The 19403-nt window shown below is 50.6% G+C and overlaps 3 protein-coding genes across 6 annotated transcripts in view; 1 reads left to right on the plus strand and 2 right to left on the minus strand.

The window, feature by feature from the left end:
- Positions 1 to 484: 484 nt before the first annotated feature.
- FEN1 (flap structure-specific endonuclease 1) lies at positions 485 to 3764 on the minus strand. The gene is made up of 2 exons (XM_030560835.1): positions 3643 to 3764; positions 485 to 2940 (listed from the first exon to the last, which is right to left on the minus strand). The coding sequence occupies exon 2, from the start codon at positions 2937 to 2939 to the stop codon at positions 1791 to 1793; it is 1149 nt and encodes a 382-aa protein (XP_030416695.1). The 5' UTR covers position 2940; positions 3643 to 3764; the 3' UTR covers positions 485 to 1790.
- Positions 3765 to 3846: 82 nt separating this feature from the next.
- TMEM258 (transmembrane protein 258) lies at positions 3847 to 8223 on the plus strand. Its single transcript, XM_030560836.1, has 4 exons — positions 3847 to 3939; positions 4434 to 4543; positions 6516 to 6666; positions 7462 to 8223. Exons 1-3 carry the CDS (start codon positions 3937 to 3939, stop codon positions 6640 to 6642), a joined length of 240 nt encoding a protein of 79 aa, XP_030416696.1. The 5' UTR covers positions 3847 to 3936; the 3' UTR covers positions 6643 to 6666; positions 7462 to 8223.
- A 6387-nt stretch (positions 8224 to 14610) lies between these two features.
- Positions 14611 to 19403, minus strand: part of MYRF (myelin regulatory factor) — a 121095-nt gene continuing 116302 nt past the window's right edge. For all 4 annotated transcript variants that reach the window (XM_030560841.1, XM_030560840.1, XM_030560839.1 and 1 more), the window contains one exon: positions 14611 to 19032. In XM_030560841.1, coding sequence (XP_030416701.1) covers positions 18946 to 19032 — 87 coding nt within the window. In that variant the 3' untranslated portion in view covers positions 14611 to 18945. The remainder of the gene's footprint in view (positions 19033 to 19403) is intronic.

The following is a 19403-nucleotide window of genomic DNA, read 5'->3' on the forward strand; positions in this document are numbered from 1 at the left end:
TTCTGTATGGAACATGCCGATTGATGAATGCAGGCTACGCCTGTACACATCGTCAGCTACCAGACCAACAACGGGATGGCAGAGGAAGAAAGAGATTAATATAGCAACCAAGCATGATGGCAAAAATGTTCAAGAGATCTATTTTCTGCTGTCACTTCTGTGATCCTGATATTCTCCTGCCAATAGCGTCTTCCATTCCATGATCTCAAAGTGCTTTATATAACTAATTAATTCAGCCTCAAACACCTTGTGAGGTAGGTATCACTGTTCTCATTTTATAAATTAGGAAAACTGAATCTCAGATAACTTAATTGACTTGTATAAAGCCCACACCAAATTACTGTCCAAGCCAGGACTGAAATTTCAGATCACCTTATGCCCAAATCCAACAATGAATCTGCAAGAGCACGCTTGCTCATGAGTGAACCACTTCATCGGTCTCTCTTTTCCCACTGTAATGATATGGAAAAGCAAGAGGCACAAATTCATGTTTGTACAGCACTTTTATAATGGAAAATGCAAATAGTACTAGGTCCCCTGTACAGTTTGGAGAAGCAGAGAATGGCACAATGGAAGACCAAATGTCTTTCCCTAAATTCTAGCTCCTTCACATTCCACATAGCCTGGAAATCTCTGCTAAAATTAATGCAGCTTGTGAGAAGGGCTGGGATAATGTTCAAGGTTTTTCTCACCTTGCATTATTCCTATGGATTTCTAACCTTTATTCCATTTGAGTAACTTTTTCTTTGGAATGGGCTGCAGTGAAGCAGCTATTTCAAACCCAAATGAACAACTGAACAGTTTTCCATTTTTAGGTTTATTTATCTTTTTCTTCAAAACTTAAAAAATAAAATAAAATCTGGTGACAAATGTTAAACCTGGGAAGTTACAATTCCTTCACAGCTCCTCCTCATTTACATATTGGGACCAAACCAGCACAGGGCTAGGATCTGGAATGGAACCAAAATAATCTGCATCAAATGGTTAAATTTCAGTACTTCCTGTGGGGGGAAGAATCTTCCCCTCCCTCCCTGATCAGATACTTCCATAAATAGGGGAGAGAGAGAGAGAGTTTAAAACATCAAGAGGATTTTAAATTTCTATGTTTTCTCTCCATCACTTAATTACCAATCTAATACATACAGATAAGTGAAGGAAGACTATAGAGAATCCCCATTAAAGTAAGAAATTCCCTTCTTTCTGTAGCTCTCTACCTCCCTCTCCCACATTTGGATTTTACACATTTCTTCCCCACTTTCTGCTTCAGTCTCCATCTCTTCCACACTCTACTTTGAGCTGATTTCTTGGTCCATTTGGCTGACCTCCTCCTTTTCAGTATTTGGGTTTGGCTTGCATTACGGCTAGTCAACAGCACTCCTTCAGTAATCCAGAGGGAATTGCTTGAGAGTAACACGAGGTGTTGCCTGTGCACAATTGTTGCAGCACCCCAACCTGGCCTTGGACAAAGTAAGTCTGAAGCTGATGAACATTGTCACTGGATTGCTAGTACAGCTCCCTCACCCCTTGGTTTGTCAATATCTCCCACTCCTCCTAATTCCCCCCCCCCTTCCACTAATTTTGTCCCTCTCTTCCCTCAGCATTGTGCCTTACTGCTTCTATGCTACAAGACTGTCATCTGGTTCACTGACAGGGAAGCACTATATGGAGGAGCGGAAGCAGCACAGGTACCATTCAGAGCAGTGCAGGAAGAATACAGGATCTTCTATCAAATTTAAACCCCTGGAGGATCTGGGAGTGGAAGAGAACTAGGACAGTTCTGGAAGGTCTGGTTATTTCCCCTTTTTGAACTTTTTTGATGCTGCACTATTGCCCTTTGCTTTCTTCTTGGCTGAGCCCTTGGGTTCTGGCTCCTTACGCTTGACTGAGGTGATGGAGCCAGTCACCTTGAAGAAGTCATCCAGCCGGCCCTGAGTGCTGCCTTGGCGGCTCTTGCTCAGCCTCTTGATCCCATTGCGGATCCGTTCTTCGTTGAACTGCTTCTCCCCACACATAAAAAGGACAAGCCCATCCTCATCCGGCTCACTCCACTTCAGCTCCACAGCCTCAGGGTCCACCACGTCAGGCTGCAGGAAGAGCTGCTGGGCCTCCTTATGCAGCCAGTTCTCAGGCAGGGGGTACTTCTTGGGATCTATGTGCTGCACAATGTTTTCAATGGTCTTATGCTGCTTGATGAGCTCCACAGCACGCTTAGGCCCAATGCCACGTATGCTCTCACAGTAGTCACAGCCCAGAAGGATGCACAGGTCCACAAACTGCTCCCATGTTAGGTCCAGGTCCTGCAGGACACGGTTCAGGTGGAATTCCTGGATAGGGAGTTTCTTGGCCTCACTGGCTGTAAGGTGCCGCATCAGCACAGGGCTGCCAAAGGTCAGGCAGTCCATGTCCTCAGTGGCAGCTGCATAGACTTTGCCAGCTTTCACTAAGGTGGCACAGCTGGCTTCAGCCTCACCTGGCGCCTCCACATAGGGAATGCCCATCAGGGTCAGCAGCTTCTTGCACTCATCATTGTGCTGCTTTGTTACCTTGACGAGCCTCTTGCTGAATTTCTCCACGTTGTCCTCTTCCCCTGCCTCTTGGGCCTCCTGGAGCTGCTTCTCTGCCTCGGCCCGGCGCTCAGTCCGCTTGGCCAGCTCACCCGACTTCAGCTCAGGGGGTTTGCCATCAAAGACGTAGACCGGTTTGATACCATTCTCCACCATACGGATGGTTCGGTAAAACATGCCCATCAGGTGACTGGTGGTCTCACCTTCCTCATTCTGCAGCATGTCAGCTCCCTGCCGCACGGCAATCAGGAACTGGTAGATACTCATGGAGGCGTCGATGGCCACCTTCCGGCCGAAATAACTCTTGATGTCATTCTCTCGGATGGCACTGGGTGCGGCGTCTGCAATCAGCTTGGCCAGGCCGTGGATTCCCATCCTAGCAGCAAGAAACAGGGGAATGAAGCCAGGAGTGTCCCCAAAGCACATTGCACCCCGTGGTTAACATGAACCAGAGCTCAAAGGGAGAAAAGCTCTTCCGGAAGTGGAGGGAACGGCCACACTGTGCATGCCCGGCCCTGCCCCATAGGCCTCAACGCCCCAGGATATAACGTCCACCCCAGGGAGCTCTGAAGCATCCTACAAAGCATATCCTGCACCCAAGACACCACCCACCCATTGCCTGCAGCCAACACCCCCAGTCCGCCCGCGGGACAGCGCCTCCAGCCGGCCCGCCCGGGCCCCCAGCCCGCCCTCGGGACAGCGCCCCCAGCAGCCCGCCCTCGGGACGGCGCCCCCAGCAGCCCGCCCGGGCCCCAGCCCGCCCTCGGGACAGCGCCCCCAGCAGCCCGCCCGGGCCCCAGCCCGCCCTCGGGACAGCGCCCCCAGCAGCCCGCCCGGGCCCCAGCCCGCCCTCGGGACAGCGCCCCCAGCAGCCCGCCCGGGCCCCAGCCCGCCCTCGGGACAGCGCCCCCAGCAGCCCGCCCGCCCGGGCCCCCAGCCCGCCCTCGGGACGGCGCCCCCAGCAGCCCGCCCGGGCCCCCAGCCCGCCCTCGGGACGGCGCCCCCAGCAGCCCGCCCGGCCCAGAAAACGCGCCCTCGGGGCAGGGGGGCGCGCGCCCTCGGGGCAGGGGGGCGCTACCTGTCTGTACTGGATACTCGGCCCCGCGCGCGGCCTCCAGACACCGCCACTGCCTCTCGCTTCCCGCGTTCTGAAATCGCGCGCCAAGTGCCGCGCGCTGCCCGCTGGGAAGCGTAGTCCCGCTCGCCCAGCTCCTCCCGCCGCGTCTTACCGGGAAGAGCGCGGACGGGCCGGCGCGCAGACTACAACGCCCGGGCGGCCGCGTGCTCCCCGCTCCTTCCGCTTCCAGGGCAGCGGGGGCGACCGGAGGAGACGTGTCCTTCCGTGGCCGCCGGCGGAGGGGAGAGCGGCGCGATGGTGAGATACGGGGGCGGCCCGAGCCCGGGCGCTGCTCCGCTCCCTTTACCCCCCACCCCAGGGCCGCCGGAGCCTGGGGCGGGGCTTTTCCTCCGCGTCTAGGCCTGAAACTGACCGAAACCTTCATATGCAGCCCCCCTCCCCCAGCGCTCGGGGCCCCGTGGCGCCCGAGCCCCGCTCCCCCAGTCAGGTTGGGACCCTGGGGTTGCCCCGCCCCGTGGTGACCAGACAGCAAATGTGAAAAATCGGGACGGGGTGGGGGTAATAGGAGCCTATATAAGAAAAAAGACCCAAAAATCGCAACCGTCCCTATAAAATCGGGACATCTGGTCACCCTGTGCCCCGTGGTGAGCAGCTCTGCCCCGGCCTGAGTGGTAGGCAAGGTTACTGCCCGTCCCCCCCGCCGGACTGGCTGGGGCTGTGTCTGTGACTTGCCCTGGGGCTGCAGCTTCTGCTGTGGTGCTGGCATCGCTCTGCTCTTTCTCTCCTCCCAGGAGCTCGAGGCCATGAGCAGATACACCAGCCCGGTGAACCCGGCTGTGTTCCCGCACCTCACCGTGGTGCTGCTGGCCATTGGCATGTTCTTCACTGCCTGGTTCTTCGTGTATCCATCTGCTACGGAACAGCAAGACATTAGTAGCCAGGTGCCTCTGACAGCAGAGGCTGGACTTAGGGGAAGAGCCCTTTAAAGCAAAGTAGGAATGGCTCTGCTAGGAGTATTGAGGAGCCTCAGGGAGCAAAAGGGGCACATCATAGTTGGGATGGGTCAGCTGGAAGCAGAGGGCAGATAATCACGGTTTTGGAGGATGTAACAGTCTGGAGTGGGGGATACACCAGGGTGGGCAAACTATGGCCCAGGGCCCACATCCAGTCTTCCAGACATTTTAATCCAGCCCTCAAGCTCCTGCCAGGGAGAGGGGTCTGGGGCTTGCCCCACTCTGCTACTCCAGCTGGGGAGTAGAGTAGGGGGCTTGCTCCGTGTGGCTTCCAGAAGCAGTGGCATGTCTTCCCTCTGATTTCTACACATAAGGGCAGCCAGGGGTCTCCACATATTGCCCCTGCCCCAAGTGCCACCCCCGCGGCTCCCAGTGGGAGCTGCAGGGACGGTGCTTGCAGACAGGGCAGCACGCAGAGCTGCCTGGCCATACCTCCACATAGGAGCTGGAGACAGGACATGCTGCTGTTTCTGGGAGCTGCTTGAGGTAAGCACCGCCCAGAGCCTGCACCCCGATGCCCTGTGCCCCAACCCCCAGCCCGTTCCCCCTCCTTCCTTCCCAGCCCAGAGCACTCACCTGCATCCCAAACCCCTCATCCCCAGCCCGGAGCCTGCACCCTCAGCTGGAGCCCTCACCCCTCCCGCACCTCAACCCCCAATTTTGTGAACATTCATGGCCCGCCATACAATTTCCATACCCAGATGTGGCCCTCGGGCTAAAAAGTTTGCCCACCCTGGGATACACTGTGGTTGAACTGCATTGCTTGAAAAGTTGAGCAGTTGGTGTACCTAAACTGGGACTGAGGGAGAGAGGATTTGCTGTTGGTAGAGAAGCCAGGAGGGCAGGCAAAAGGGCCAAGAACAACAAGGAGCCGCAGCTTGGGGATGTGTTTGAGTCAGGCTTGGTGTGAACCTACAATAACCTGCTTTTTGATAATGTTCTTTGACAGCACTTGGTATTGAGGATGAAGTGGGAAAGGCTGCCTGGCTGGAGCCCTTCAGGCCATGGAAGCAGTCACTGCAGAAATCTTAGATTGCATAGTAAATATTACCCTGGTACAGTAAAAGCTGTTTTATCCAGCATGTTGGGGTCTGAGGGTGCCAGTAAGTGAAAAATGCCATTTAACTAAGAGGGAGAGACTTTGGGTGCAGGAGGTGGTGTGGGTCTGGGGCACTGGAGGGGGTGCGGAGTGTGGGCTCTGAGAGAAGTTTGGGTGCAGGAGGGGACTTGGGAGAGGGTGCGGGGTGCCAGATCTCGGGTGGGTGCTCACCTTGGGTGACTCGCCACAAGCAGCGACCTATCCTGGTTGCTCCTAGGAGGAGACGCGGCAGGTGGCCCTGCATGCTGCTCCCGCCCCAAGCGCTGTCTCCACAGTTTCCACAGTGCCGGAAGGAGCAGCCAATGGGAGCTGCGGGGGCCACGCCTGCAGGTTGAGACAGTGCGCAGAGCCGCCTGCAGGCAGAGGCAGCGCGCAGAGCCACCTGCCATGCCTCCGCCTAGAAGCAGCCGGGACAGGTTGCCGCTTGCAGGGAGCCACCCAAGGTGAGTGGCCCCTGGACCTGGGACCCTGTGCCCCAAGACCCTTCCCGCACCCAAACTTCCTCCCAGAGCCTGTGCTCCACACCCCCTCCTGTGCCACAACCCCCTGCCAGACCCACGCCTACTGGACTTTCAATGAAGATCAGAAATGCCGGTTTATAGAGCTTTCCAGTTGGTGAGGTGCCAGATAAAACAGCTTTTACTGTGGAAGGCTACCTCCCTGCCAGACCCTTTTGGTTCATTTTCAGGCCAAAGTTAGAGTATGGTACTGTAAGCCCTCTGATCTGTCTCTTTGGTTATTGCTTTAACTAGCCTTTTCAGCTATGAAGTGACTTCCACTAAGTACACACGGGACATCTACAAGGAACTGCTTATCTCTCTGGTGGCTTCACTTTTCATGGGCTTTGGAGTTCTCTTCTTGCTGTTGTGGGTCGGTATCTATGTGTGACACTAAGCCAGGGACCTATTCTAGGTAAGACCTGTAGAACCAGAACGTAGAGCTAGTCAGCTTGTCCTCAGTTACAGGCACAGCTGCTAGAGGCTGATAGATGCTAGTTTAAAAATGGCTAGTTAAGCATTTGTAGATCTCTCATCTCCTGGAGACAGTGTCATACCCTGAGCTGGTGAATGCTCTGGACAGGAACGTCCCTTGGAGGGATCACTGTTGGGGTACAGGGCAGTGGACATAGATGCTGCTATGCCACCATTTCCCCCTATATGTGGAATTGCTGCTGCTGGTTAATTCTCCAGCACTGTAATGGGGGCTGTAACTATCCTGAGGCAGAGTTCTGCTCTTTATTCAACACTTCTCTGCAGATGTGGAGCTGCTTATCATGTCCTCCTCTATGGATTGTGTACACGAGGGTTTTGAATGAAGGCAGCTCAGTGGCACACACGCGCCATCCCAAACCAGTTATTTTACTCACATGTATATTATAAACTGGGATTCCCAGAGTCTTCCGACAGACAGCGAATAAATGAATCTGGAATGAGCGAGGCTAAGGAATTGAATTTCTGTCTCTCATTGCCTGCTTTCACACAAGCTCCCTCTGGCACTGCTTCAGTAAAGCATCCCACTCACCTGTGTGTTTCTGGGTCAGACAATCGGTCCGATAAAGGAGCTGACCTCCATTTTGCAGCTGGGTTTGGAGTTTGCTGAGTCCTAGTCTCACTCCCACCTAATGCGGTGGGAAGCAGTTATGGTAGCAGCAGGAGCTTGGTTTTGGGGGAAGGCGGTCACGCTAACTTCCTGCCTCTGTCATTTCAGATTCCAAGTGGAAGACCTCACAGAAGCTCCATCTTTTTTCTATTTTTGTACTTTAAGGATATGGCCCATCATAGATGCGGACTCTGTGTCCTGCCAAGTGACATCACCTCAAGCGTGAATAAAGCTGGTTCTGTGATGTAGCAAACTTTGGGGTCCTACTCTGTGTTTTGGGGGCTCTTTATCTGACTTTCAGATGTGCTCTGATCTCAGCACAAGATCAGCATACCCTGGATAGATCCTCTGTTGTGTTCAGAAATAGAATGGCCCTTTCACAGGCTCCAGCCAACTGCAGCCATATTGAGAGGAACTGAGTATAGCCCTGAAGGAGTCCACTTCCCTCTGCAGTGCAGGATGGGGCTAATTTCCAGTTGTCTCTTATAGATTTGAACTATAAGGAATGCGGCAGGGTAACTTGCCATCCACTTACAAGGAGCGTAGGCATAATGTTAAAGGTTTGTTTCAAACAAAAAAGGCTTTCACAGGTGTAGACATGTACCATGAAAAGATGTTTTTAAAGTAATTGTTTTCTTGTAGAGGGAATATGAGATCAGGTGTCAATTTAATAGTGGATACATCCTCTCCAAAAGACTGCTTCCCTCTCTAGTAGATAGCTGGTTTTGGTCTTAATGTTCTTCCCTCTATCCTGTATCACAATGGAGCTAGTGCAGAGGAAGTGTGAAGTCAAACTGGCACTAACCTGATTTTATTGTACAAGTTTGGTGAAATGAGGAAATCGTGTTCCCAAATAAACTCTCATCTACAGTTATGTGGCCAAATTTATTACTGGTGCAAGTCAGTCATGTTACAGCAGGGCTTTTGTTCTGTAACTCCCACTGAAATCAGTGGGCCCCAGAGGTGAATGTGTCCTAGGGTTGGGAATAGGCTGTTAACTCAGCTCGAGGTTGAGGACGATCTTTTTTGCAGGTTTTATTTTTTACGGGTCCTTTAGTGACTGAGAAGTCTTATCCTTGTGCCACAGACTCGTTGGCAGATGTTGCAGGTGATGTTGGAAGTCGGATTGTTGTGTGACAGTTGTCTGTCTTGTCTTTTCTGGCGTTTGTCTGCAACCAAGGCAAGGTGACATGTCTTTGACAGTTATCCCTATCCTGGGTTACTGTCTCCGTATGTGTGGTGTCAATGCCACATCTTTTGATGTTTATCTTGAGAGTGTCTTTAAAATATTTCTTTTGGCCTCCCCATTTCCTTTCTTCTTTGGTGAGTTGGGCATACAGCAGTTGTTTTGGGAAGCGTCCATGAGGAATGTCCACACAGTGTCCGTTCCACCTCAGCTGGTGCTAGATAATCAGTGCCTCAACACTAAAGATGGTGGTATCTGTGAGACATTGACACTAGGGCAGCAATCCTCCCACTTTATGAAGTGTTAATTCAGCACAGTGGATCTCAATCTGTAGTCCGTGGACCATCACTAGAGTTAAGAAGTCTGTCTTTATGCTCTGCAGAACTAAAAAGTTTTAGAGGACCATAGTGAAGGGGTTATGATCAATGAAAGGATCTCTCCTAGGAGAGGATTAAAAGACTGGAACAGATGGAGAGCCTTTACTGTAATCTCAGGATTAAACAAAGACTGTGAATGGCTAGCCAACTACAAAAGCAGTTTCTCCTCCCTTGGTGTTCACATCTCAACTGTTAGAAGAGGGCCTCATCCTCCCTGATTGAGATAGGCTGGAGATAACAAGGTTAATTCTTGCTTGCATATATATACCTGCCTCTGGAAATTTCCACTACATGAATCTGACAAAGTGGGTATTCACCCACGAAAGCTCATGCTCCAATATGTCTGTTAGTCTATAAGGTGCCACAGGACTCTTTGCTGTTTTTACAGATCCAGACTAACAAGGCTACCCCTCTGATAGTTTACTGTAACCAGTGAGAGAACTGGGATTTCTCACTGGCCCTCACCAAACTCCTAATTCTTCACTGCTTGGTCTCTGTGTTCCATTCTGTGGGCCATTTTGAACGGCTCTGTGGATTGTGTGGGCCAGAGACCAAAGTGTGAGAATCTCATGATCTACAATGTTCACTTCTAGTACTTGTTGGTTATGAGAGAGGTGGTCTGCAAACTGTCACTGATTCTTACCAAGTGTAGGGTTTTCTTTAATGGCCACTGCTATGGTATCTTAGTGCTTTGAAGAAAAATTAAACGTATGTAGTATGTCCTGTTGGACTTTATGGAATTTTCTGCTCTTCTCCCTTCCCTGGTTGTAGGAAGCTCGGCTTGGGATATATATACAGTAATTCCTCGCTTAATGTTATAATGTTCCTGGAAAATGCTACTTTAAGTGAAACGTGAAGCGAATCCAATTTCCCCATAAAAATTAATGTAAATGGGAGGGGGTTAGGTTGCAGGGAAAACAATAATTGAATACTGTACACAGCAATGATGATTGTGAAGCTTGGCTGAGGTGGTGGAGTCGGGGTGGAAGAGAGAGGGATATTTCCCAGGGAATGCCTTGCTGCTAAATAGGAACTAGCACTCGGCTGAGCCCTCAAGGGTTAACACATTGTTAATGTAGCCTCACATTACAAGGAAGCACGAATGGAGGGAGGAGACACACCATGGCCATAGCAGCAAACATTCCCTGCATAAACTGAACATGATGATGAACCCACGCTATCCCACGGGAGCGCACCACTCCCTCCACTTTCCAAAATGTCCGGTGAGAGAGAGAGAGATGCGCATTGCCTCTTTAAGTATGCTGACCCCACTCTTTTTAAGTAGATCAGCAAGTTGAGACAGCAGCTGCCGCCAGCAAGCTCCCTCCATCCTGAGCCCCGTGTCTCCCCGCTGCCCTATGGAGATGGGGTGCAGGGAGAGGGGACACCCTGATATCAACACACCTCTTCTCACCCCCTCCACAGCAAGCAGGAGGCTCACAGGAGCAGCACACAGCAGTGGGGAGAGGGACTCCTGAGCTGCCTGGCAACTGATAGCCTGTTGGGCGGCTGCCACACAGGGAACTTAGGGGGGCTGCCGGTGCACCCTGGTTCCAAGCCCCCATTACTAGCTCCAACGGGCTGCTCTTTCTGCAAGCAGGACAAAGCAGGTGGCTGCCAAACAACATAAGGGAGCATTGCACAACTTTAAACGAGCACGTTCCCTAATCAATCAGTGATGTAAGAACAAAACAACGTTAACTGGAATGACGTTAAGTGAGGAGTTGCTGTATCTGTGTATTTTAATCATAATGCCTAATCGTAGTACAACTTTGTTGAAGAGGATGTTCTTACAGTGCTCCCAAGAATGACTGAATTGATCTAATTTGCAATGAAAGTTCATTCCATAGTCCAGTTCCCTCAACCAAGAATCCTTTATCGCTGCCTCTCATTTTGTATTGGGTTTTGTAAATTACATTGTCCCAGAGGACTGGAGCTGTCTTGATGTGGCATCATGGATAGAGATGAGGGTACTGATGTAGTTAGCAGGGCCAGCTCCAGGCACCAGGTGCCTGGGCAGCCAGCCGTTGTTGGGGCGGCACATCCGGGTCTTTGGCGGCGGGTCCTTCTCTCCCTCTCTTCCTCTTCGGCGGCAGCTCAATAGGTTTGGGGTTTTTTTTTCCCCTTCACCAATTGGGGCGGCAAAAAAACTGGAGCTGGCCCTGGTAGTTAGGCTGTGATCTGTTAAAAACGTTGAAGATCATTTTAGGCCATAGCCTGGAACTGGTAATAGAAGCAGACTGGAAGCCACAGAAGGGAGTGGTGCACAGAGGTAATGTGCTTATGGAAGTCTGCCCTGGTGAAGTAACTGGGGAGGGGGGTATATTCATTCTGCACAGGTTGGATTCTCTGCATTGTATGCAGTCTCAGAGGCAGTGAGTTTGATAATCCTGTCTGGAGGTGACAAATGGATGGATCATTGGCCAGCTTCTCATCTGGGAGGAAGGGGCCAAGTTTCCTAGCAAGCTGGAGATGGTGGTGGTTTTTTTTGCCACTGACGTTCTCCAATTATCTAGGCTTAGTGATTTGTTCAGGACCATAAAGCTTTGCACCAGCTGATAAATGGAGGACAGTGAATCTGGTAATTCTTTGGACAGTTTTCCCCTTTTGGTCAGCATCATTTCAATCTTGTGCATGTTTGAGCCAGCTGCTCTTCAACCAGGTGTTGGTCTCCTGTCAGTGTCCTTACAAGGGATCAAAATATAAGTTATACAAGTGCTTGCTCTTAGCATGTTGTCTATCATCAGAGCCTGTAGCCCCTTATAGATGGTGAAGGGGAGGGAGGCAGGATAGATCCTGGAGTGACTGCAGATGAGAGCTTGGAAGAGCTGTTACCCATCACCACTCTCTGGTGTCCTGTTAGAGGAATAAATGGAGCCACTGTAGTGTAGTTCAGTGCAAGCAGGATGGTATGGGGAATAGCTGGGGTCATACCTATGGCTCTGTTGAAAACTTCCAAGAGGTTGAGTAACGTGAGTGCTGAGACAGGACCTCTTTCCATAGCTGTGAAGAGGCTAATTATTTTGGTCCGAAGCCCAATTACAAAGCATCCAGTCTGGTGGTAGCTGTTACGTTATTGGAGCTTAGCTGTCAATATTTTTGGAGTGAGTTGGCCTAGGAATGGGAAGCTGCAGCTGGGGTCATCTGCTTTAAGTGCTGGTGCGTTTAGGATCCCTCACTCAAGGAGAACTGCTAAGGCACCAGGCCAGGCTTTATACAGCAAGTTTCCCTGAGGCCACAGTAGTGTCCTGTTGGGGGGGCAGAGGGGAAAGCATCACCCCCCCCCGTTGCTCCTGCATGCACTACCTCTCTGGAGACACAGGTGGGACACATAACACTTAAGGAGCAAGGTGAGGACGGGGGGGAGAAGGCAAGCAGCGGGTGGGGTGTGTGGAGGCCAGTGATAAAGCAAGCAGCAGGTGGGGGAGTAAGGAGGTAAGCAGTACATTAGTAGCAGGGTGAGTGGGGCTGCTTGTGAGTGGGGGAGTGCTGAAGTGAGCAGCAGGTGGGTGGCAGGGAGGTGCTGGAAGAGGAGTAAGGAGGCGAGCAGCAAGTCAGCAGCAAGGTGAGGAGGGCAGGGGGGGTCTGGCTGCGAGCAGGGGTGGGGTGAGTAGCAGGGGCGGTCCTGCCGGAGGAGTAAGGAGGTGAGTGGTGCGCCAGCAGCAGAGTGAGGAGATGGGCACGGGGGTCTGGCTGCAAGTGGGGCTGTGAGGAGTGAGCCACCAGCAAGCTGGGGTTTTCATGGGGGCAGGGGCAGTGAGGAGGGATACAGGCTGCGAGCACAAGCGCCTCTGCTCTTTGGCCAGGTCATGTTTGGTTCCACCCCTTTCAGCATAAATCATGGTTTTCACAGAGAAGTCCCAGGACATCTCAGTAGGTCAATGGCCCAGATCAAAGCCCAGAAGTTTTTCTGGACCCTTGTACCAAGTGGTTACGGTCTGTCTTCTCAGACCTCTTGCTTCTTCCTTGGGCTGCTACTTCCTGTACTGGCCCGGTATCTCCTGACGGGGCTTGTATTCTTAGTAGGGGTCTGCGTTTGGGTCAACACCCTAGTCAAAGTTCTCAAAATTTCAAACAAAACTAAATGATCAGAAATAATGAGCAACACCACTTCCTCTCTGTCAGGATCTTTCAGCTACTGTTTTACCACTCCGTGTTCACAGAGAATCTAATATAGCTTGACTCTGCTGTGCAACTCTCTGGGAGCTGAGGATGCCATGTCTGTCCACCTTCCCAGGCTTGGGTCTTCGGAAGTGGGCTTCTCCCTTTTTCAAGGCTCCTCTGAGATTGATATGCCTCGCAGGTGGGGCTGCCTGAGCCCAAAGCTGCTCTTTATTCCCTTCTTGCCTGGTGCAGGGTTTGTACACCCTCTCACAATACCACTTTTCATATCAGTATGTGTGTCCTGAGCTGTGAAGTGGGGATACCCTAGTGAGTGTTGTGCTAATTAATGCTTGTTCTGGGAAGAGAGATCCTCTGAAAGACTTATTGGCTGAGTGAAGTGTAGTCTAACACTTCACTTGATGACATGTCTCTGCTGGCTTGCACGGAGTTTCTCTGGCAGAGCTGAAGGAAGGCAGAGGTTCAGGACTGGCATAGCAGGGGCTGCTTCAGATCAGGAGCTGTATTGGCTGAGTAGGAGTGAGGCTGGAGATTTGTGCTGCGGCTCCCTCCACACTATGCCTGGCTCAGGCAAGATCATTTACCTTTGCCCAGTCAAAATTGGTTTAGTTCATAAGCAGTGCCCATGTGGTGCTGCAGGCAGCGGGCTCGCTGCTTGTAGCACCAAACAGGCACTGCCTAGAGGAGATACAACCAAGGCAGGCAGCAAGGTCAGGGGCTAGAGTCGCTGGAGGGAGACAATGACATCAGATGGAACTCAGTCACAATGCTACTGCTCAGGCTCCTCTGCCAGCAGCACAGATGGGCATTCCCAAGGGAAAGTCTCATATAAAACCAATAAAACAACAGAGGAGGAGCAGCTTACACAAATTAACAATAACATTTAGGTTTAGCAGCAGTATCCTGTAAAATTGATACAGGTTCAGGAATAGGGACTGCAGTTCCTGCCAGTTCGATGTGCATCAGCCATGCACTCTGCAAGCCATTAGTTTCATGAAGTAATCTTGGCTTTGCCTCATTGTGTGGCCCTGGACTATTCAATGATTCATTGCCCTACCTCTAAGAGGAATAATGCTTACCTATCTTATAGGCATAGTATAACATTGCTTGTACACTGCTTTGAAAATTGGGAGCATAATGTGTCGGGAGCTACTATGCCTACATTGCATCAGTTCACAATTTAAGGCTCTTCACAATTTATAGATATAAAGCAGTAGCTTTATCTATTTTTCAGGTGGCGTCCTGCAAAAAGATCCTAAATTCCCTTGCGCCACATCCTAGTATCTGTCACCAGTGGAGTATAAACTGAATGCTCCATTTTATAACTATCCTTAAGTACAGTTTAACATGAAGTCCACAGCCATGAGCATGGACAGAACTTGGAATTTGATTTGCCAACACCTGAGTATCTTAAGTAACTGATGTCATCTGGAGGAAACCCATGGTGGTTGTGGTCTCAGGGTCCAGTTGTGTGAAAGGGACAATTTATAAAACAACTGCATTAAGAAACAATTTTTCCACTGGTGGAGGAAAGCAGCCAGGAGCCATACTTGGATACAAAGCTGTATTTATATATTTATTTATATAGGTATATTTACCTCCAGCATAAAACAAAGTCTAGATAAGCCAAACAAAGGTGGGGGAGTCCTGAGAACCAGCACCCCTAAAACTCAGCAAAATATAAATACAAATCAGAAAGAAAGGAGGGAAGCAGTGCTTAGCCCCCCTCCTCCCCCCCCAAGCAAATAAAAACCAATAATCATTAATATCTGCTCAGAATGCAACTCTACAAACTTGCTGGCAATATACAGTGATTAAAGCTGTGACAGCAACATTTAAACCAAACAAATTAGTGCTTTATTTTTTTCTTAATCCTCGCAGTGGTGCCGCAGTCTTTATTTACAGGCTTTAAGCTTTAGAAGTAGGGCAAAAGATGTGGGAATTTGCTTTTGAAACAAACTCTTCCCCCAAACAGGCAAACTTTAGAAAGTGGCCCCATGTTCACACTTGTCATGCATCCTTCCAGCTAAGAATGTCTAGAGAGATGAAGCTTCAGGTTCCCAATGCAGAGAGAAAGGGGAGCTCCCTGCCTAAGAGGCTGGAAACACTGGCTCAGAGCTCTCTCCGTCTCACACAGGGAAAAGCCTACCGTTAACTCTTCCTGCTACTATTTTGGGAAGGGGATGGGGAGAAAACCCTCTTTCATCAGGGGGAGCATACAGAACTGGGCAGTTGGGGTGATCCACCTGTCCTCCCTTCCCGGCAGTCAGAAATTTAGGGTTGCCTCGGGCATGGGGTTGCATCTCTGACCATCTTGGCTAATAGCCATTGATGGACATATCCTTTTTCTCGTTCTTCACTGAACCCAGTTATACTTTTGGCCATCAACATCCCATGGCAATGAGTTCCACAGTTTAACTTGCCATTGTGTGGGAAAAGTACTTCCCCTTGTTTGTATTAAACCTGATGCCTATTAAAAAAAAAATTACAGGTGAGTAGAGCAGAGATCTTAGGAGGCTGTCTCTAAGCAGCACAGTTGGCCACTGGCCAGTTGTTTCCATGGGCTCTGGTGCCATCATCTGGCCATTTCTCTAACAATTACAACCCTACTGTGAAACTCTGGTTTCTGTCTTAAAGTACCATTATGGTTTGGCTGACGTGATCTCTATGTGTAGTTTGTGGAGTACTTTGGGATGAAAAGCACTATAAAAAGTTTTTCTGAGAGTACATTCTGAGTCTAATCCTACTGTATCTTGTAAATATCTAAGGTATTAACTAATCACTGCCATCTTAAAATAGTTGTCAATGTAGGACAGGCCTCTGCATTTTAATTATTCCTTTTTTGGAAAGGAGGTGAACACAGTACTGAGAAACTCACTAGCCATTGTCTTCAAGGTCCATAGCATGTGCTGTGCCTGTGTGTTGGCAGGAAAAGGAGACAGCCGCTCCTTAACATCAGCAGTGACCCTGACCTGTGCTTTAAGCAACATGGGGCTACCTGGAATGCTGTAGATCTTACTTAGGGCTACAACCTATTACCCACCGTTATAAATCTCCAGTGACTGCACTCAGTGAGTTGCATCCTCTGTAGTGATAAGAAAGGCATCTGGGAAGATCCCCAGCTGCCACCTCTGAGAACACCAGTGGGTTGGGGGATTTATATGGTGGTTGCAGGCAGGCAGTGACTTCAGCCCAGGGAAAGGCCAGCTCTACTAAATTAAAGCACAGGCAGTAAGTTCAGCTCTATTAAAAACACAAGAGGAAAACTTTGGGCCTGATAGTGCTACCCCTCACATAAGCAGTCCCAGCAAAATCTGTGAGTTTGCTTACTGACTAGAGTTTGCAAGATTGGGGTCAGTGATTGCCGTATGGAGGACAAAAGCTGCCCCTAAAGGAATTTCCCAGCTAAAAAACAAAGCAAAGTTCAGGGCAAACGGGGCAGGGGGAAGTAATGTAAAAAGTGTACTTTGCAAAGAGTGGCAGTGGAGGATTTCCTGTAAATTGCTAGCAGGAATGCAGTCCTATTGAGACTGGAATTGTGGCTGCTTTGCACTCAGGGACCACTGGGCCATCAACCCTCTGTTCTCCCCTATTAGTTGCCTGGTGTAGCACAGAAAATAGGCCCCTCACTCACTGGACATTCAATACTCATTCTCTGCAGCCAGTTTGTTTGAGTAGCTAGATTGCTAACACAGTTACGGCTGCTCTGTTAATAGGCAGAGAATGGAAACTGAGGAGCTGGTCTGAAACCACACCTTCAAATAATGGGCCTGATCCTGAGAGGAACCAAGTCTCTAGCTCCCACAGACGTCACTAAGAGTTGCAGGTATTTGGCCTGTGTGGGGCAGTCACAGAGACAACGGGGAGTTATGTTTGCTATGCATCACCCACAAAGTAAAATGGAGATAAGCGCAGGCACCCAAAGGCTGCATAGGAGCCATCTCTATTTGATTAAAAAAGCATTCCCTGCTGTTTTGCTGGGGGCAACAGGAATTGTAGCCATACATTCCTTACAGCTGGGACATGAATAGATCCTGCTCTGCTGTCTGGAGTCGAATTCAGTGATTGTTGTATTTGTCTCCACTACCAGCAAGAAAAGAGTTGTCAGAGTCCCTGCCACAGCTACCCAGCCCCAGTTTGGTAAAAGCTGCCTACATCAGGTGATGGCACTTTGCAAAGGGAAGAACACTTGTGCCTTTGGAGCCAGCTTTGTGCTTTGGTTCAGCATTGCAGAGTGGCGTTTCCACCCCAGCTGCCGTGCTTACTCCTCCGCCTGCCCTTCCCTTTCTCCAGAGGCTGCTGCCACTTTCTTACAGAACTGGGCATAGGATTACCCTGGCACAGCTTCAGACTGTAGGAATGCAGAAGTTTCCCTCCCCCGCTGGTGAAAAGTGCTGGGGTGGGAGAAAGACACACACACATACAAGAGCTGCCAAAGTCTGATAGGTCCTAGCTTCCCCATCACCAGTATAGCTGTCAGGCTGGGGCTCAGCACTCGCCCCCTTTGGTTTCCTATGTAAGACACAAATAGATCAGTAAGGACAGAATTAAGAGGCCTGTTTTTATACTGCTTTAAAAAATTCAGTAGTTTAGCAAGTTAAAACCTTGTAACAGTAAAATACCCATAATACACTCACCAGCTTACCCAGGGGGCAGTGGGATCAGGCCTTGTCACCTGCCCCCTCCCCTCCTAGGGGAAATCGGTAGGGGGCCACCTTGCTTGGCAGAGACCTGTTGGGAACAGAGCTGTGTTCACCAGTAGGTGCAGTGAAACCAGTCACCTGAGTCTCCAGCAGCCCCACTCCCATTCTGCAGAGCAGTCCGTGTTGGTGGCCTCCCTTTGGCACCCTGAGCAGAGGCAGGCAGGGTGAAGCTGGGCTTCAGGGATGTTCTGTGGGGCTGGCCCTGGGACCAGCCAGCTCTAGCTACTCTAGAGTAAGGGGAACAGTCCCCACCCCAACCACAGAAATATGGGGTACAGCCACAAACACCTGCAAACTGGCTCCTGAGATAGATGTATTGTGTGTGAGCGGGGGTGACTGCTTCCAAGGTGCCTCTTTCTCCCTACTTCCTGAGGGGTCGGGGAATCAAGGGCAAGCCCTTGCCAACAGGCTGGCACAGGCTGACAAGGGTTTTTTTGGGGTTCTTAAGTTCATCTGTTCAGACCTGGTCTGCATGGAGTGTAGGAAACAGGGCAGGGAGGAAAGGGATCAAGGAGAACCCTGTTGCCTCTGCAGCCCCCTCCTTGGCAGGGTTTCTCTCTGGCCGTCCATGGGAGCATCCCAATGTCACCAGGAATCCTATGGAGTAGGGATGCAGGAAAATAGGCAGTGGCTGACCAGAAGAACAGTAACTCCAGTGTATGACTTCCAGTACGTCCAGGCAGAGCCCTCTTTTCAGGATGGAATTCCAGTGTTTCAGCATTGACAAGAGCTCCAGTCTTGGAAGGTAAATTCCAGTGTTGCAGAGAGCTGCTGCATTGCTACAGGAACCGACAGGCCTCTCAGGCTGTTGTTCCCAGCTTTAGAGGTTGGGACAAGCCTGTCCACACATGATCCAGTGTAACACTTTCAAATCCAGTGTAGCAGAGGGAGAAGGTGCCAGTGTCTCCAGAAGGGAAGGAGATGGACACAGTTGCCCAGGATTGTGGGCTATGGTGTTTGGTTGGCATGTCCAGTAGATCCCTGGGGCTGGCTGTGTTGCTCCTAGCAGAGTTCCTATATTCCTTATGGAGCACTTCAGTGTCTATATTATCCCCAGGACAGAACCAAAGTAGCTCAGAGCCCCAAGGGGAAGGTGGGAGCAGAAAGGGGCTTGGAGGTTTACAGAGGAAGGCATGTGGCAATCTGATAGGTTTCACCAGTCCCCCTCCTCTCTCCCAGCAAAGGGCACTGGTGCTGCCGGGACTCACTCACAGAGCCAGTAAAACTGGAAATAATAGTCAGTGAAGAGGTGCCCCATGTGCTCCGGAGTGGTACTACAGTTGGCTTTGCCCTACGAGAGAGAGAGAGAGAGAGCTTTCAAGAGAAACTTCCTCAGAAGGAGCAGGATTCAGCTGCTATCCCACTTGTGTGCTGGGGAAGTGGAGGATTCGCCAGCTAGATTTGCATATTGCCCCCATCACCTCCCAATTGTTTAAAAACAGAACAACAATCTCAGCCTGTAGGAGTAAAGAGCTCCAGTTTTGCATTTCCCCTGCCCACACCCATCCCTTCACTGTGTGACTTGGAAAGTCCTGGCCACTCACCCCAACTAACTTCCCTCCACCCACAATGTGCTCCGCTGTGTACAAGACGAACCCGGTCACGATTTACACATGCATCCCTGCCCGGAAGGGGGCACAGGGCTCTGGAATTCTCACAGGC

Source organism: Gopherus evgoodei, chromosome 4 (assembly GCF_007399415.2).
Source record: "Gopherus evgoodei ecotype Sinaloan lineage chromosome 4, rGopEvg1_v1.p, whole genome shotgun sequence".
Lineage (NCBI taxonomy): Eukaryota > Metazoa > Chordata > Testudines > Testudinidae > Gopherus > Gopherus evgoodei.